General features: G+C 38.3%; 1 protein-coding gene across 6 annotated transcripts in view; it reads right to left on the reverse strand.

Moving 5' to 3' along the window:
* Nucleotides 1–17,931, reverse strand: part of LOC132399808 (extracellular sulfatase Sulf-2-like) — a 315,476-nt gene that overhangs the window by 12,935 nt on the left and 284,610 nt on the right. For all 6 annotated transcript variants that reach the window (XM_059980581.1, XM_059980577.1, XM_059980578.1 and 3 more), the window contains 6 exons: nucleotides 14,074–14,290; nucleotides 13,019–13,115; nucleotides 11,163–11,257; nucleotides 9,691–9,756; nucleotides 3,781–3,953; nucleotides 2,898–3,040 (listed from right to left, as the gene is read on the reverse strand). In XM_059980581.1, the coding sequence (XP_059836564.1) occupies nucleotides 2,898–3,040; nucleotides 3,781–3,953; nucleotides 9,691–9,756; nucleotides 11,163–11,257; nucleotides 13,019–13,115; nucleotides 14,074–14,290 (791 nt within the window). The remainder of the gene's footprint in view (nucleotides 1–2,897; nucleotides 3,041–3,780; nucleotides 3,954–9,690; nucleotides 9,757–11,162; nucleotides 11,258–13,018; nucleotides 13,116–14,073; nucleotides 14,291–17,931) is intronic.

A 17,931-nucleotide genomic window follows, 5' to 3' on the forward strand; every position in this document is an offset into this window, starting at 1 on the left:
TTTAAAGTCTTATTTCCTTTCTTCAGGCCGTGGTTTTCAGGTTGTGCAATGATGATTTTGTAAAGAAACTGAATCTTGACACTGTTCTTTTTTCGTTTGGCATTTCAGCTCTGTTGTACCTTCACAAGGGGCACAGTAATCAAGCAGCACCTTGGAAGCTGGCATGGTCTGAGCTCAAAGAGTCAGGGCAAACCAAGATGGATGGCTCAAAAGTACTCATTTAGAAACAGTAAGCAACTGTAGTGTGTGAGACTTAAGGGAGTGACTGTGTAACAAATGGTCATTCATTTTCTCTTAATCTTAATTAGTGATTAATGGTCATCCACAAATGAGCAAAGCAGTTGTTTTGCAGATGGAGATGATGTGTTATAAACCTTGATGACTCTGCTGCTTCTCTCAAAGCTGAAAGAGAAGTTTGATCCCTGTACCTAAGCATTTTTGCAACAGTTACTGTAATATGTGTCATTTCAATGTTGGTTAGTGTCAGCCACTCTTGAGGTGGAAAGATATGTTAAGAAGAAGACAGACTAATGGCCATTATGTTATCCATCACTATTTGAATATTATTACTGAAAGCTCTCACTACTTATTAAATTCTCCCAATGGCATACATCTCCAATAGCCTCTGGCAACCAAGTTCAGCTTTTGGCCTCCATATATGGCTTAACTGCTAAGCCTGGCAGAACGGTTCCCCCGACAGGTGAAGGGGCAAAGGCATTTTACTGGTGCCCTAAAGCCAGTTGCTTCAAGTAGATGAGGCTCGTCAGCTGTTGGTGGCAGTTCATCTAGGTGAAGGAAAACTCTGATCTCAAACCTCTGCTCTCTTGCGGCTATACCCACCTTTAGGGAAGGTTTCAGGAATAAATCCCAAGGAAAAATCTTGTTCAAAACTAACTGGCAACCCCTGCAATTGTGCTGGTGCCAAAATGTATTGGTGTCTGCCGTTCCTTTGGATTCATCAGCTGTGTGGAGATGAGAAGCCTGCTACATGGGCAACCGTTTACTGTCCTGGCTTGCATATCATTTAGACAGCTAGGACGCAACATCCCTTGTTGACCTCAATCAGAAGAGGGCCTCACTGAAATCTTAGTCAGTTTCATTAGAACAGTCCACTGAGTGTTTATAATATAAAAAGATGCCTTCAGTGCGTTTTACAGATAGTTGTTCAAAGCATTTTCAAATCAACAGCAAGCTTAATGCAACTAAATGCCCAACACTAATTGTTTCAGTGCCAACAGTTAGAAAGTTTCTGTGAACGCTGGTTTATGCTTGCCTCTCACTCTATTAGAATCTGTGTCCTGAAGGTGGCGAAGCAGCCATTAGCTATGTAGCTCTTTGGTTGTGACTATATGGGAACAGATTGTGCCAACCACAATGTCTCAGATAACCTAAAGCAAAATGTTCACAGACACTCAACATAACAGGGCCTTGGCAAAGTCAATGTTCTACATTAGCCTTTGCCCACTAATATATTCTCCTATAACCTTCTCTTTTCATGTGCCTATCTATCCTTCCTTTGGATGTGTTAATGTTACTCTCCTCATCAGCTCTATGTGACATCTGGTTCACAGTCAAAACTTCTGATGAATAAAAATTCTCAGGATTTTCCTTTAGATTGTTGATGACTTTCCTGCCCAGCATTGAGTACATTTACTTGGAGCACTGTCACAGGAAAGCAGCGTCCACCATCTGCCCCACCATCCAGGCTTTGCCCTCTTCTCACTATGGCATCAGGCAGGAGCTACACAAGCATTAGGTCTCAACACACCAGCTTCGGGAGCTGTTACTAAAATCATCAGGCTCTTGAACCAGGGTGGATAACATCATTCACTCTGAACTGATTCTACAATCTACAGACTTACTTTCAAGGGCTCTTTACATCTCATATTATCAGTACTATCTTTACTTGCATTGTTTGTATTCTTTTCCACATTAGCTTTTCCCAGTATTTGTTTGTTTCTGCATAGTTTCTCATAAAATTCTATTGTATTTCTTTTTCTCCCTCTGTTAATCCCTGCAAGAAAATGAATCTCAGGGTAGAATGTATATGGGTAACACTTGATAATAAATTAACTTTGAACTTTGAAGTTGAATCTTATTCTTTTGCCTAGTTCTAGTCTCTGTCTCTGCTCTGTCAAGTTCGTGCATATTCCCTGGATGTTTTTCTGAAGAAAAGAGATTCAATCTTCTCGATCATTCTAGAGAGATATAGGAATAGTTCTGGTATCACTTTGGGAAAACATTCCCCAGAATCTTTATATAATTTGTATAATTAAACTGTTCTCATTACTCCAACTGTGGCACTGCCAAAGCTCTATAAAAGTTTAACATTGTTTACTGATCATACCCCAAGACAGGTAATTAGAAACTTGAAAGGAGCACCAGATGGTGTGCATAATTAAGGAGTACATAGAGGGGACAGGATTCAATTAGCAAGGTATTGAGATTCAACAGATCCTTCTTCATATAAAAATACCCATAATGCTCAATGTTTGCAGCAGTACCATTTGCATTCTGTAGAATGTATTTGAAAATGTGTATTAGAACATCTCAAACATGACTGCGTGACGCTGAAAGAATTTTCTGTAATATAGAACCAATGGAACTAGTGTCAATAAATGGAGCAATAATAAGAATAGTTTCCTGTTAATAGCAATTACTGATTTGTTCACTTTGCATATCATGAATTTATAAGAATTTTGTTCTGCTGCAGAGCTATATGTATAAACAATTAATACTGATTTAGTTGTAATTTGTTAGTAAATATTCTACAGTTAAGTGGTAATGATAAGAGATGGCAAACTATTTTCTTTCCAGCTTGTAGTTATGCAAAATAATTGTTTTTAAAATATTGCAGAGCTGATCGGTATTCTCCCAAAACTAATGATTAAATTTACCTGGTAAGGGTCTGTGTTGAGATCAAAATACTCCAGGAAACCAGTCGCAAACTCACAGAACAGGAAGTTATGGGTCTCATTGAATGTCCTCAAGCACCAGTAGGTGTTGTTATTTGCACTGGTGCATGCACAGAAAGGTCCCACTAGAAGATATTTGATTTACAAAAAGAAAAATATTACTTTCCAAATATTGGTGACAGATCAAACCTCTTAATTACTGTTGTAGAATTTGTATATTAGACTGTCTAGCTATTATTTACTCACAAACAAAACACTGTCACTGAAGTACATTAATACCCTCAATAGGATAGACTTTAATTCCAATTTGCAGGGATACATTTCACAGGAAATCCAAATGACTAAAAACTCCATGTTGATTTAAGTCATCATTCACCATTCTTGTAAATGAGTCTCATCCTATATTACTCCTCCTAACATTTAGTTGTCAAAATCTTCATAATTCCCTCAATTTACTTAATCTATATAACTCCTTCAAACCCTCTACTTTCTTCTAAGCTTTTCAATCCTCCAGCTTTGCTCTTCTTGTGCATTTATCGTCATCAATTCCCTACACATAGGGTGACTCTGAAATGGCTCTCACATTGTGTTCTGTTTTCACCAGCTACAGAAACATCTAAAGTGCATCCATTGTCCATAATTTTGATCCACTTTTACAACTTTCTCACTATAGTTCAACACCTCTTTTCCCTTATATGTGAAATAGTTATCTCGATATCCTACTTTCAAAATGCAATACACCAAGAATTGGTATTGCTGTTACTTTTCAAGAATCTTAGTAGACTTCATTATGTAAGTCTGATTTATGTAGGTCAGATTCTACATATGCAATTTTAACTTGCAATCTACTCTATTGTTCTCTTACATGTCCAGAATGGGGGTGACTGCCAGTGCTGGTTGTCATGTGTGAAACAAGTAAGGCCAGGCATACTGCACGTGTCATTATTTCTCAGTCTCTTCAGCATTTTTCGTATCTTCTTTCTTTTTCTTTCATCCTTAAACATCCAAGCATTGTCACTTTTTTCCTGGCCTCCTTTCCTGTGGTTAAAAGCAAAAATTAAGGCAAACGCTTGGAATATTCTCATCACTTTGATGCCTACTATAAGAAAACATTTTCAAATGACCCACCAAATTTATCCCACTTTATTATTGAATTCAATACATAATGTAACATGTTAGTTATCTGGGCAGCCTAGTCAAATAGTCATAAAGGCATGCAGCTACCAGACAGTCTCCTCAGTTCATCATTCCAACCTACAGCCAATTCTGATCCCTTACACCAGCACTTGGTCTATATGCCTTGGTGCTCCAAGTGCTCATGTAGACACTTCTTAAATTTTGCCAGAATACCTGCCTGTACTAACTCTCTTCAGGCCATGTGTTCCAGATTCCTGCCATGATCTATGTGAGAAAACTCCTCCTTAGGGTCTTCCCAAACTATTTGCTTTACTTTAACCCCTGTTACCTAAACATTTACCCTAAGCCGTCTAATTTAGACACTTCTACTAGAGGGTAATGTTCCCTACTGCCTACCCAGTGTTCATCACTATTTACTTATCAAATTTCCCTCAGCCGCTTCTACTCTGAAAATGACAAACCCATCCTACTGAGTGTCTCCTGATAACTGAAGTGTTCCATCGCAGGCAACTTCTTAATAAATCTCCCTGCATTCACTCTAATGCACATAAAAATGGTTAAATAATACTCTGAAATAAATGATACTTTGTATACCATAATAATTGACATGTAAGTCTCTGGATAGAATGATAAATTTGTTACATCTTATTGCACATATAATTTCCTAGTAGCATCAAAGCCAAATTATATTTTATCCAGTTTTAAACAATGTCATTATTTATAAGCTAGATAATTTCATAGAGAAGATATGTGAATTACAAAAAATAAATTTATGTAGTGGAATAAGGAATCCAGTGTCATAAACTCAAATGTTTATGATCAGCCTCTTTCCCCAGAAAACAGTTTAATAAATCAGCATGGAGCATTAGGCTGAAGAAATTGTTTCCTTGCTGTCGGACTCTATAACTCAATAAACTAACAGAGAGCTATGGCAAGCTCCTGTAATAGGATTTTTAATGGTGAAATTGTACAATGCTAGAAAACATCATCATGATAATACAATTACTCACAGTCTATTTATATTAATTGTTTCAAACATCTTGTTTTGCTGTAATTTTCAGATACATTCAGATAGGTTGGCCTCAGTGGAAAAAAAATTGGAGTGCTGGAAACATGTTTTTAAGGGAATGCTGGAATTGGAATACTGACAAATTTAAAGGAAGCGTGTGAGTTGAACTCAGGAGGGATGCAGGAACAGGACCTGGTAAATTTAAAGTGAGTGTAAGATATGGAAACCCAGTGGATTCAAAGCAAGTGCTGGAAGCAGAACCAGGAGAGTCCAGTGCTTAACCATTGGGATTGTGTGTTGTTACGCACTGAGGGAGAAATTTATCTTGCATACCATTTGTACAGATCATTACGCAGTGTATTAAGATAGTACAAGATAAAACAATAACATATTGTAGATTAAAATGTAACAAGTGCAGAGAAAGTGATGTGTAGGTAGACAGTGCAAGATCATAGCAAGCTGTGAAGTCAAGGGTCCATTTGATCATACTTGAAAACCATTCAGTGGTCTTATAGCAGTGGGATAGAAGTTGTCCTTGGGCCTGGTGGTACATGCTTTTGTATCTTCTGTCCAATGAGAGAGGGGAGAAGAGAAAATACCTGGAGTGCCTAGGTTCATGCTTGCATTGCTGAGGCAACAAGGAGTACAGACACAGTTAATGGAGGACAGGCTGGTTTCTGTGATGTGCTGCGCTGTGTCCACAACCCTGTGTGGTTGCTTGTGGTCATGGACTGAGCAGTTGTCATACCAAGTGATGATACATCATCTTCATAAAATGCTTTCTATGGTGTATCATTTAAAATTGATAAGAATTGACAGACAAATGTCTTTAGCTTCCAGAGCTTTTTTTGCTATGACCTCAACATGGTTGGACTAGGACAAGCTATTGTTGATATTCATTCCTAGCAAATTGAAGCTCTCAACCATTGATGAAGGCAGCAGCATGTGCATCATGAACGCCCGTCCTTCCTAAAGTCAATCTCCTTCCTGTACTCCAACTTGTTGTTGTCTGAGCTGTGGCTCACTATTGTAGTATCATTTGTAAACTTACAGAAGGAGTTCGAGCAGAATCAGTTCATGCAGTCATGAGTGTACAGGCAGTAGGGGGTTGAGGATGCAACCTCATGGGAGTAGCAGTCTTTAAAATTAACACAGCAGAGGTGTTGCTGTCTACTTTTACTGGAGAATTTTTGATGCTTTGGGCAAAACTTCATGTACTCTAAAATGCATAAGCAGTTAGAAAGATCATTTTTTCTATTTTCTGCTCCATTATTCAATGAAATCATGTCACATATTTTACCTCAGTACCCCTTTCCTATACTATCTCTATAATGCCTCTGTTCTCCCATTGTATCCAAATATTCATCAATTTATTAATTTCTTTCTTGGATTTACTCTGAGCTTCCAGAGCTATCCTGTGCAGGAAATTATAAAGTGTCACTACATTCTGAATGAATTCTCATTTTAGTCCTGAATAACACACCCATCATTTGGTGAGTGTGACAACTGGTTCTATCACCCTGTCCAAAGAAAATAATGTCCTTATCCTGTCAAATACCATTAAAATTTATAAATCTAGATGATATCAATGCTTCTTTCTTTTTAACTTTTAAACTCCAGTGTGTTTAATCCTTCCTCGTCTAATAATTCCTCATCCCAGGATCAAGCTGTTGAACTTCCACTGCAATCAATCTTTGGTATCATTTACACAAATCCTAGACTTTTCAGCCAATCCCATTGCATTAAAATTTAAAACCACAGCATTTATGCCAGTTGGCACATTGAACATGTAATAACAGATCCAGTTACACTCTCAGAAAACATGACTATCTCCAGTCCCAGGAGTTGAGGTTACTGTGGTGATCACTCCAATCTGGCTCTTTAAATGGGATTAAGCAGGCTTTTTCCACTGAGTTTCAGTGAGACTAGAACTGCAGGTGATATGTTAAGGGTGAAAGTGAAACATTTAAGGGCAACCTGAGTGGGAACTTTTTCACTCAGAGGGTTCTGCAGGGGTGGAATGAGCTTCCTGCTGAAATTATGGGTGCGGATTCGATTTCAACATTTAAGGGAAGTTAGGAGGGTTAGGAGGCCTTTGGTCCAGGTGGGAGCCAATGGGACTAGACAAAATTATAGTTCAGCATGGACTAGATGCATCAAAGAGTCTATTTCTGGATGGTAGTGCTCAACGAATCTAAATGCTTTAATTTAAACACTTACTCTTTTCCTACTTCTCTAAAGGAGGTTGTGAGGAGTGAATCACCCACCGGAGACTTGTTCCTATGTTTCCTTCTAAAACTAACTGGAGCTCCTTTTCCTGCAGTCTCTGTAAATTCACAGGGCCTTCTTCCCCATGCTTGCTCCAAACAGACTAGGCCCTGTTTCCTGTACTCCCTTTAACCACCGCTCATTGTCTGGAAAGCTTATTATATTACTCTGCATCATCTCAAGATAAGTGAATTAAAATTTGGCTGCAGTATTAAAAGGATTATCCAGTAGCTCAGGAAATCTGACAGGCCAGCACTACCAAAGACCCAAGGGAATTGGACTATCAGACTTTTACTCTAACACTCTGGTGCTTGGTAGCTGACACTTGGCAGACGGATAATTTGGATGAAGAGTTAACATTTTTAAAATGTATTCTTTATGTTTAATTAGTTTATATTTGAGGCCAAAGCATAGATTTGAGGTATTAATGTGAATTAATTATACTCCCATCAACCTCCACTGACTCACAGCTCAAATTTAATTGTTTTTTAAATGTTTTAATTGTTTAATTTTTAATATTTTTTTTCATTTCATCAGGATGGTTTGACAAAGAGGGGAGATCGGGGTCAGGTTAGGGTAATAGGAATAGGGTTCTGGGGAATTAGCGATCAGGCTGGAATTTAAGACTCCACTCTGAAATTGAAGACTAGCAACACAGACATGGGACATCTGTGGTTGAATGATGGACACTGGACCAGCAGAGAGTGGACAAAGATCTCCCCCAATCCCTCATCACCCCAGGTCAGCGAGCTGTTGGCTCTTTCAGTGTAGGCAGGAGGTGTGAGTTCTGATAGCCCCTTAGGCTAGCGAATCTGTGAAACTGGAATTTGATGCCTGGTGTTCAGGTTTCCGCTGTCAGCGATTCCAGATCTCGAGTCCTGATGCTCGGTGATCAGTGGGTCCTGGGATCGTTGCTGAGCCTGTGAACCTCTGTGAGTCTGCTGGTGAGGCCGAAGCCCAATGTTTGCAAACCAGAGTCTATGTCTGTCGGAGGCTGGTGTTAGGGATCTGCCTTGGAGTTAAAGGACTGTGTATGTGCGTGGATGGAAGTGAAGAGCGGGGCTTGATTTTGCTGTGCTTGTTTGTTGCTTGTCGTGTTCTATGTTGTTCTGCTGAGTTTAGTGGGCATGATACATTGATGGCAAAATGTGTGGTGACACTTGCGAGCTGTCCCAAGCACATCCTTGGAAGTGTTAGTCGTTAATGCAAATGGAACATTTCACTGCATGCTTCAATGTACATGTGAAAATAAACTTGGATCTTAAAACATAAAAGTCCTGCTGTTCAAGAACTATCTCAAACATTTCAATGGTTTAGCTCTCAACATCACCATAGCAACAAGATAGTTGAATCCTTAAAAACAATAAAGCTGAGCATTTCCGCTTATTGTAAATAATCAACTCTATATAGTCCCAGGATTGATGCAGAAGAAAAAGTTCAGTTTACAAATGTCTGTTTGTGACATTTCTCTATTTCATTCCTCCAAGAGGATCAGAACCTTGTTGTGGTTTGGAGGCTGTGTGCCTCAATGACCCGGAGAGCTATGTTGGCTGGAGTCAGGACTTTATGCTTTGGTACTTGGTAGGGTCACCCATGCCAAACAAGTTAAGGGGTGGAGGACAGTCTAACAGTGGTCCACCAGATTCAGGGGTTCAGCCCAGGGTTAACAACTCTGTCTGGTAAAACAAAATTGTTATGGAAACATCAATGAAGAGTGAAATGGTATTCCTGAGTCTTCACCTGGGACTTGCATGCTGACGGTAGCGAGGACTAAAAGGAAGCAACTGAACTGGCGCCATCAGAGATGGAGGACCTTATCATTATTGCCATAAACACCAGGGGTGTAACATGCAGGAAGTCTATTTTATTGCCTAATTCTAAGCAATGCTAAGACAGTAGCTAAGGCTTTTGACCCAATTGTTCCTGTCAATTGGGAGAGCACAACTTACAATCGATAGTGTTGATTGGAAACTCTTTGCTCATGCAAAGTTAGTAAATATGAACATAGACAACTAATTCTATTGGTTTACAATGAATGGTACCTTAAATGAATGTACTTACAGTGGGATCAAAATGAAGTTAACTTGTTATGATTTTGCACCTGTTATTTATTTCCACTGTACTTCCTCTGTAGCTGTTGCATTTCATTCTGCATTCAATTTTTTTTTGTTTTACCTTGTACTGCCTTCATGCACTGTGTGATGATTTGTTTTGCATAAACAGTATGCAAGACAAACTTTTCACTGCTCCCCAGTAAACCAATTTCTATTCTAATTCTAATTGTATGTACTGTAGAATGTCACTGGATACTTCAGGCATCTCAGTAATGTTCTTTAAGATTTGAGTTAAGGACAGACTTACTTGAAGGGATGATGAGATCCTTTGTGCTTGAGCTTTCCTTTCATTCCCTTATGCTTAGAGGGAAAACTACAGAACACAAAGAGGATGCAACAAATATATTTTATAGGCAATGTGAGTAAGTATTGCAATGGTCATTCACAATTTTCAATATTATCGTCAACTTAATTCCCCACAAAATGCACACCCCAAAATACACAAAGAGATTATGTAAGTGAAGGAAAATGATTTTTAGTGTAACCGACAAGCTCTAAAGTGTGTTATTTTTATAACCTTTGAAAAAAATATTGATTGTAACACCACTCCCCCACCCCCTTCACCAGTTTAACAAATCTCAGTCTTCATCCGGAAGGTTGTATTTTCTATTATATTTTTACCAGTAAACCTTGCGGAACTCATGATCAGTACTTTTAAGTACACACTGTTAGTACACAGATTACTACAGGATTATGTAAACATCCAATGCTCTTGATTTTTTAATTTAAAAAGTCACCAGCTTCACCAAAAGTATTATGAACATTATACTCTAATTAGAAAAAAAGCTACAAACATTATCTGGGCCTGAAAATGTACAGAACAATTCCAGCAGCTGAAGTTCATTACAATGGCCACCAACGGCCTTTGATCCTAACCATGTCTGGAATGTGGGGTGAGGAAAGGTTATCCAATCAGTAAATGTGGATAAGTTTATGTTATTTGGATGTTTGCAGAAAAGACTGGACTATGAGTTGAGGAAGTGCAGGGAAAGTGGCCAGTTGCCACAATAATCAGCTTCATATTCATTTGATTAGGCCCCATACTAATCTACTGAAAGATTAGGCCCCATGAGAATCCATTTGAAGATGAGGCACTTTGCTAAAGAACCATTTAGCAGAAAAGACTTATGTTGCTCTTCCCTCCTCCAGCCACATCCTCTTGGACATCAAAGACTAGACTTGCTCTGGCTGAAAAAAGCCTTGGTTTCCCCATAATCAGGTCTGATTTGACTTAATCCTCTCCTTTTGTAGTCCAGATAGAAATGCGCTGGATATATGTTACTGCATCCAAAGAGATGGATGATAACTTACAGTGGGACAATAATGGGACACTGGTACACAGTTACCATTGTCATGCGGTGAGGGAAAAAAAAGGACATATCAAAAAAAAGGACATATCCTCATAGTGAACAATGAAAAGTTTCTTAAGGGTATCAACTTAAGCAACAACCTAAGTTGTTTGTTATAGCCATCTTTGGCTGTCATCTCCTCTCTCTTATCTGTAAAATGTCACGTAACACCAATTAAAGATACCCACAAAAAATGACACGATAAAAGTTACATGCTAAAATAGTAAATGAAAACAAAATTGTCAACCAAAATTGTCAACCAAAATGTCTTTTTAACTCAATATATTTGGGATGTCTACATGAAAGTTGGTGTATGCAAAGAAGACTATTCTAGTGACATAATGAAGGAAGCTGCAATTCCAGAACAAACCTCATCCTTGAACAGTCACATTCTTCAGGTCTCTTTTTTTTCAAGTGACCCCTGACCTCTCGTAAGTTCTTTATTTTGGTTTGGAGGGTTTCAATCTAAGGACAGAGGTCAAGGGAGGATTACCTGCTTATATCATTAAACCACCAGAATCAAGTTTTCATGTGGTGCAGATTGTACAAAGTACATTTCTAGCTGTAACATTTAAAATAATATATTGTGTCTTGAATATATTAAAAAACATTTAATAGGTTACTCAGCTAATCAAATCCACACTAGCATATTGACAATGTTGAGGCGAGACTGATTGGTACCTTACTTACTTAACTGAGAGGAGAAATAGCTAGAGGTTATTTAATGAAGATATTACTCTGTCAAGTTATTCACTGAAGGCCAAAGGTATTAAAGAAAAATTTCAAGGCATTACTTTAATAATTATAATCAGCATCATTCAAACCTGACTGACTGAAATCCACAGGTACCTGTCCAATAGCCTCAATAAGATTATGTTAAGATGGTACTTAATCAATACTTAGTTAATCCCTTTCTTCACCAAGAATTCATTGGCCCTCTGTTACATAGCATTAACTGTTGGGTCTTTTCCATGAAGCTACATGGAATTCAATGGCGAAATCTCGAGACTTGATTATTTTAAACTTGTCTTCTGGATTTATGTAAAGTTTCCTGTATGATGAGAAGACAAACACTTGGAAGTGTGAAACCTCCCACTGAAATTGTTTACAGTATTATCTTGTGAAGTCATGACCTATGTTAATTTCAAATTGATTCATTCATTGTTCTTAATAGTAGATAAGTTTCATTTATAGCTTGTGTTGGGAAATGTATGATAATGTGTTTTGGTAAAAGGAACAATAGTGCAGGGTATTATCTAAACAGGGAGAAAATTCAAACATCAGGAGGTCCAAAGGGACTTAGGAATCCTTGTGCAAGACTCCCAGAAGGTTAATTTACAGATTGAGTCTGTAGTCAGGAAGGCAAATGAAATGTTGGTATTTATTTCAAGGGGAATAGAATAAGAAAACAAGTGGATTATGCTGAAGCTTTATAAGACACTAGTCAGGCCGCACTTGGAGTATTGTCAACAGTTTTGGGCCCCTTATTTCAGAAAGGGTGTGTTATCATTGGAGAGAGTCCAGAGGAAGTTCACAAGGATGATTCTGGTAATGAAGGGGTTAACATTTGAAGAGTGTTGGCAGCTTTGGGCCTGTACTCACTGGAATTTAGGAGGAGCTCACTGAAACCTACTGAATGATGAGAGGACTAGATAAGGTGGATGTGGAGAGGATGTTTCCTCAGGTGGGGGTATCCAGAACTAGAGGGCAGAGCCTCAAAATTGAGGAACAACTTTTTAGAACAGAAGTAGGGAGGAATTTTTCTTTGCCAAAGAGTGGTGAATCTGTGGAATGCTCTGCCATAGACTGTGGAGGAGGCCAATTCCATGGGTATATTTAAAGTGAAAGTTGATAGATTCCCGATTGGTCAGGGCATCAAGGGATATGGTAAGAACGCAGGTGTATGGGGTTGAATGGGATCCAGGATCAGCCATGATGAAATGGCAGAGCAGACGCAATGGTTTGAAAGGCCTAATTCTGCTCCTGTATCTTATGGTCTTATGGTCTAGCTTGAGATTAGAATCTGCACTAAATATGTACAAAATTCAATGCAATGATACAGAAATTTAAAAAAAAACTGTTAGCACAAAAATATTTCAGACTCTACATTATGCATGATAAGAATATTTTACTTTCAGAATTGATTCAGGGAACACTGAATTTATTTACATTTTTCATGAGTACATTTCAAAGTGAAATGTTACTACTTATTTCTCTATGACTAACCTCATGGTCAATGTGTAATTTGTGATCCTTCCATGCTTGAAGTGATTTGTATAGATCACCATCACATTGAACAGTGTCATTGGCCAATATGAAGCACCTATGAGAAGGTCAGAACAATCTGTAATTCTGTTTCTCAGCACATAAATTAAGTATAGTGATATACTAACGTTTACTGCTGAAGCACTATGAAAGTAAGCAGTATTCTTTCACAGTAGGCAATAATCTTTGATAGGTACGGTAACCTGGAAGTCTAGACTATTGGTCTGAAGATGCAAGTTCAAAGCCTCCCACAGCAAATTCAGTAACTGAAACAATTTTTTAAATGATTTACACTCAATATTGTTCTTGATTTTGCAAATTGAGATATCTTTAACACTTTCAGACTTCATAATGAGGAATACAACATTGTATCTTTGTGTTTGGGTTAAGTTATGATCTTTTCTCAAATCGGAAGAAGCTTTCTCCTCGTGTTTTCCCTGATCTTGTCTTCCATCCTCCTCCAATCCAATACAAACTTTCAATTCCATCTTCTTTCATCCACCATTCACCCCAATCACAATCATTGCAATTCCTTGCATATTTCCTGAGAAGGGTTTCTGTGGGTCTTAGTAAAGGTACGAGTCCTGTCCTGGGGAAATTAACAATTTATTCCATTTTTAAACAGGAGCCAGATTGTGGAATGTGGATGACATTCTGACGTTGAACTTCTCTGAGGTGCCAGCCTGTCTGCTGCATTCTTTTACGTCTTTCATCCAATTCCTGGCCTGGTTTAAAATGGGGGACTTATATATCTATGCTTTTAATTCTAAGCCAATTCTTCTGCATGCAATTTGTATGCCTCTTAAGAATTCCTGGCAATCAAGATAAATAATGTACACCAAAAAAATCTATTGAAGGTTAAGATCTGGCCAACCAACGTGATACCTCTCAATCAGAATGCAGACATATTTTCTTGCATTCCTAGTTGCGGAATAATATGGCAAGTAAGTGCAAATAAAAGAAAAGATATGTTAAATAACTTTACTAAATAAATGTTGTTAAATGTGGCAACTTACTTATGTGTAACTTTAATTGAAGAAGGTACAATTAATTCATTGCTATTGCCAGTACCACTGCTTTCACCCATGTTTTCTTCATCCTCATCTGCTATGTCATGTCGCTTTGGCAAAACAGGGTCAAATCCCTCATCTAGATCCAGATCATAAACTTCTCCCTCAAGTTCAATGGATACGGATCGGATTGAGCGATTCCGTATGTAGCTTTGCTTAAATTCTGAAAGCAGAAAATAAAAGCATTAATGAGACTGGACTATGAAGTACACAACTAAAGCCATAAGGAGCAAACTTCACAAGTTACTCGCATAAGTGTAGACTGAGGAGAGCATGGTAGGATTCAAAGGCAGCTATATCTTGAAAAAATTGGCAGTGAAAGTACATGCAGAGACAGTAGTGCCTTACTTTATCTTCTTTAGTGGGACAGAGCAAATGTATAGTGAAGATAATTTGTTGCCCACAAACAGAGAATTGTCTGAAGATATAAAATCTCAACATGCCCTGTGAGATGAGATGGAGTAGTTGTGAGAATAGAGGAGCAGAGAGAGAGAGAGAGAAGTGTAATTTGTTAGTCTAATTATAATTTTTCAGCTGTCTCCCTGTAGTTGCTAACTGTACATAGGACTATAAAATTTGTGATTCTAGCCTAGCTCTGGTGATCTGTCTTTGTACTGTTGGAAGTACTAATGGCTAAATGGTATTGGATCAGTTGAAACCATTTAGAAAAAGTCCTGAAGGTCTCTCTTATTTATATACAGTCTTTCATTTCTAATGTAATGGATACTGACTCCTGGCTAGCTTGCTAATCTTGCTTTTTAAACAATAGCTGCAATTTGTAAGATTACTAACAATTGTAAGGAAACTTCCAAGTCACAGTTACTTAACTGCTGGTCAGAAATGGAAGTCAATCTTCAGTTCTTAAAATCTAATGATTTGTGATTCTCAAGTTGACATTAAAACAAACTGTTCAAATCATAGTAAAGGAATTAGCAGTGATTTTTACAATGCCAAAAACAAGTGAATTTTGGATGGAACCTGGCAGAAGAGATGGGAAAGGGCAATACCATCTGGTAAAAACATTCCTGATATGATTCACAGTCATATTGTGCTACATTCCAGAAGTGATCCAATGGTAGCTGCCATTTTATCCTTGAGAATGTTTGGCTTGCACTTTGCACAGATGAGTGCTCAGAGCACAGTGTTTTGCAAAATGTAAAGGGGGAAGAAAATCAAATGGAAGAGCAAGATGCTAACAAAGAAAGACAAAATGGAGCCAAAATTAAAATCTTTAAAAAATAAACGCTCTGAAGCAGAATATATAATGGAAATGTAATAGACAAAAATAGAAAAAAATTAGGAGAGGACTTTGACAAAATAGATTGGGTGTGATACTGTAGTTGCATAAAGATAAATATGTTGGAAGTTATTGGTGGAAAAAATTACCAATCTCATGAATGAACATGTGGACCCAAATTTGATTATTGTTCTTTGCCAGTGATTTCCTGGTTGTGTCCAACACTGGACTTGTCAAGAACCTCAGAATGGAATATGAACTCACAACAATTGTTCAGCATTTTACATAGAAAAACCTGCCTATGAAACCAGCACTGAAAAAGGTTTCAAACTGATTTCTATTAGGGAGCCTGCTGTTTATTATTTAATGAAAAATTAATGATATTTATTAAATTTATTTTGAAGTTATAAATTTTTAAAACTTTATTATAATTACATGTCTGTTATTGTTTCATTAACAATAATTTATGAATGCTAGTTTTTGACATAATTGACTGTTGCTAAGCTGTGGAATATGGCTTAATTGGCTATGAATAATTATCCAGTAGTAGCTTGTGTGGGGTATGTTTTTCCTTTGTGCCCCTATCCTATCATTTTCCCAGACAATAGCACTGAGGACCTGCTGCCGTGCAGGGATTCACAATTTATGTATGTAGTAGCTGGAGAAAGGAATTTTACAATGGCAGTTCTGCAAAGTTACTTTGTACTAACACCGTTGCTCCATGGTTAACTCAGGTGACTTGCAGCCTCTGGCCCATTACAAATAATGAATAATGAAAGAAATAAAAATGAATATTGTATGCCAATAGTTGAGCCAGTCTTGCATATCTGAGGAAGGGTTGCTGCTTAAGGCATGTTTGTTTTCAAATTCTTTCTCCTGATAAGGAATTCTGCTCTGTTCACGGCTCACATGGCAGTGTGGCAGTGCCAGCGACTAGGGTTCAATCCTTGCCACTGTTTCTACGATCTCCCTTGTGGGTTTCCGCCAGGTGCTCCAGTTTCCTCCTATATTCCAAGGACGAATGAGTTAGAAAGGGTCAGCAGGCGATGTTGGAGCTGGAATTTGACATTTGCAGTTGCCATCAGTATATCCTCAGAATAATTTGAATTGAATTGACTTTATTACTTACATCCTTCATATACATGAGGAGTAAAAATATTTATGTTACACCTCTGTCTAAATGTGCAATGTGCAATTTATAGTAATTAATAATAAATAGTATGTACAACTGGACAATCCATATAGCATAGAAATACAATTGTATCTGCATGAATTAATCAGTCTGATGGTTTGGTGGAAGATGCTGTCCTGGAGACTGTTGGTCCTGGCTTTTATGCTGCGGTACCGTTTCCCGGATGGCAGCAGCTGGAACGATTTGTGGTTGGGGTGACTCAGGCCCCCAATGATCCTTCGGCCCTTTTTACACACCTGAATGTGGGAAGTTCACATCTACCGATGTGCTGGGGTGTCCACACCACTCTCTGCAGAATCCTGCGATTGGGGGAGGCACAGTTCCCATACCAAGCAGTGATGCAGGCAGTCAGGATGCTCTCAATTGTGCCCCTATAGAGAGTTTTTAGCATTTGGGGGGCCATACTAAACTTCTTCAACCATCTGAGGTAAAAGAGGTACTGTTGTGCTATTTGTACCACACAGCTAGTATGTAAAGAACACATGAGATCCTTGGTGATGTGAATGGTGAGGTACTTAAAGCTGTTCACCCTCTCAACCCAGATCCACTGATGTCAATAGGGTTAGCCCATCTCCATTCCTCCTGTAGTCCACAACCAGCTCCTTCGTTTTTGTGACATTGAGTGAGAGGTTGTTTTCTTGACACCACTGTGTCAAAGAGATGACTTCTCCCCTGTAGGCTGCCTCATTATTATTTGAGATTAGGCCAATCAGTGTAGTGTCGTCAGCAGATTCATTGGTGTTAAAATCATAAAACTAAATAATATACATATGTCAGACTTCCTATGGCAAAGTGGGTCAGAAGGTCAGGTTTTGCAGATTCATTGGTCAGGCCTCCTCCAGGATTGTGTTGGTTGTTGATGCAAATGACTCATTTCACTGTATGTTTCAATGCCTTGATGTACATTTAAAAATAAAGCTAATCTTTATCTGTATTTTCCAGCATATAAGTTAAGCTGAAACTGCCATTTCAAAAGAAAACCCTTAGGTGTCACTAGAAGTCAGCAAAGCTGAGCCAAAGAATGACCAACTGTATTTATCCATTCAAAATGCTGGAGGAACTCAGCAGGCCAGGCAGCATCAATGGAAAAGAGTAAACAGTCGGTGTTTCAGGCCGAGACCCTTCGTCAGGACCAGCATTTTGTCGGTGTTGCTTGGATTTCCAGCATCTGCAGATTTTCTCATGTTTACATTTATCCATTTAACATTCTACTTTTACAGGAAGCACCACTTAGACAAAACAGAACTTCCATATTCTGCAATGGTAAGGAAATGTAATACCTTTTCATTTAATAAGAGCAACCACACGACATAGGTTATGAGCTGGTATGAATTCTTGGGATAGGAGCACAAGGTATGAATCGGGGGGTCACTGC

Source organism: Hypanus sabinus, chromosome 9 (assembly GCF_030144855.1).
Source record: "Hypanus sabinus isolate sHypSab1 chromosome 9, sHypSab1.hap1, whole genome shotgun sequence".
Classification (NCBI taxonomy): domain Eukaryota; kingdom Metazoa; phylum Chordata; class Chondrichthyes; order Myliobatiformes; family Dasyatidae; genus Hypanus; species Hypanus sabinus.